The 1,097-nt window shown below is 36.1% G+C and overlaps 1 protein-coding gene across 1 annotated transcript in view; it reads right to left on the bottom strand.

Moving 5' to 3' along the window:
- Positions 1–1,097, bottom strand: part of LOC104743830 (acetyl-CoA carboxylase 1-like) — a 10,518-nt gene that overhangs the window by 5,930 nt on the left and 3,491 nt on the right. The window contains exons 12-17 of the mRNA XM_019235563.1: positions 1,027–1,092; positions 835–945; positions 657–746; positions 398–574; positions 230–307; positions 34–156 (exon numbers count right to left, since the gene is read on the bottom strand). Of these exons, the coding sequence (XP_019091108.1) occupies positions 34–156; positions 230–307; positions 398–574; positions 657–746; positions 835–945; positions 1,027–1,092 (645 nt within the window). The remainder of the gene's footprint in view (positions 1–33; positions 157–229; positions 308–397; positions 575–656; positions 747–834; positions 946–1,026; positions 1,093–1,097) is intronic.

Here is a 1,097-nt window from a genome sequence, read left to right as displayed (position 1 = left end):
AAATATTATAAAACATAAAGGAAGCAAACGGACCTCAGAGTAGTTAGTATGGTTAAGTGTTGAGAATCGGATAAGTTTATCTCTATACGCAGCAGGATTAGGGTAAACAAGTTGCTCCATGAGCCGAAGAACGAGTTTGTTTTTGTTTTTTATGCCCTAAAAGGAAGAATAGATGAGCATTCCAATTCAGTGACATAGTGATGAAGAAATGAGAAGCCTGATCACAGACCTGGTGTGAGAGCACTATATCAACAATCTTCAACAGATCTTTCTTATATTGCTGACGCATGCGTTCTATAACATCAGCCTATTCAAGAAAAATAAAATGATTATTAAGACACGTCAGAGGTAGCATGTAACTAAAAATCCGTTTCTTAGTTATTGAACCATATATTACCAGCATGTTATCATTGAATAATTCTTCAACTGATAGATATTCTTCAAAGAGGGAATGAACAATAACACGGGCATGACTTTCTCTTCCACCTTCATAAGATTTTGCAAGGCTCATCAATGGTTCAATGAGCCTCTCTAGGGCACCTCTCTCTTTATCATCACAAGAACATAAATGTGCCTGTTGCAAGAAGTAAACCGAAAATTTTCAGAGAGTAAAAAACAGGATAGTATTGGGAATGATAGAAAGAATAGGCAATCACCTCAAGAATGCCTTTTAAAGGTTTGGCAGGGAAATCGGCAGTCAGGGAGTTTCTGGAGATACTCTCAAATTCCCTATACTTTGATTCTAGCTGATAAAGAATTATAAAAGAAAGTATTAAAAGATTTGAAACTCAAAACAAGATCATAGAAAACGAACGCAGATTATGAATCGTTTACCATGTTCCTGAGATCTTTAGGTAGTCGTGTCGCCAGAACTGCAAAGCACTCTTGCCACTGAAGAAATGGCAGTTCAGGGCTATCAAGGCAATTAAGTAAGTCTTGAACAACCTGCAACATATGATCAATCTGAGACTCAAATAATCTAATTAAAAAGTTAATCAAATAAGAAATAAAAAAAATAGTGATTACCTCATCTACTTTATGCTCATAGCCAGCAAGAATCATGCGAGCAGCATTTAAAGTTGCAGCACATCTCTGAT

Source organism: Camelina sativa, chromosome 14 (assembly GCF_000633955.1).
Source record: "Camelina sativa cultivar DH55 chromosome 14, Cs, whole genome shotgun sequence".
In the NCBI taxonomy this organism is placed as follows: domain Eukaryota; kingdom Viridiplantae; phylum Streptophyta; class Magnoliopsida; order Brassicales; family Brassicaceae; genus Camelina; species Camelina sativa.
The sequence above is the reverse complement of the archived record's forward strand: the minus strand, read 5'-3'. Positions and strand labels throughout refer to the sequence as shown.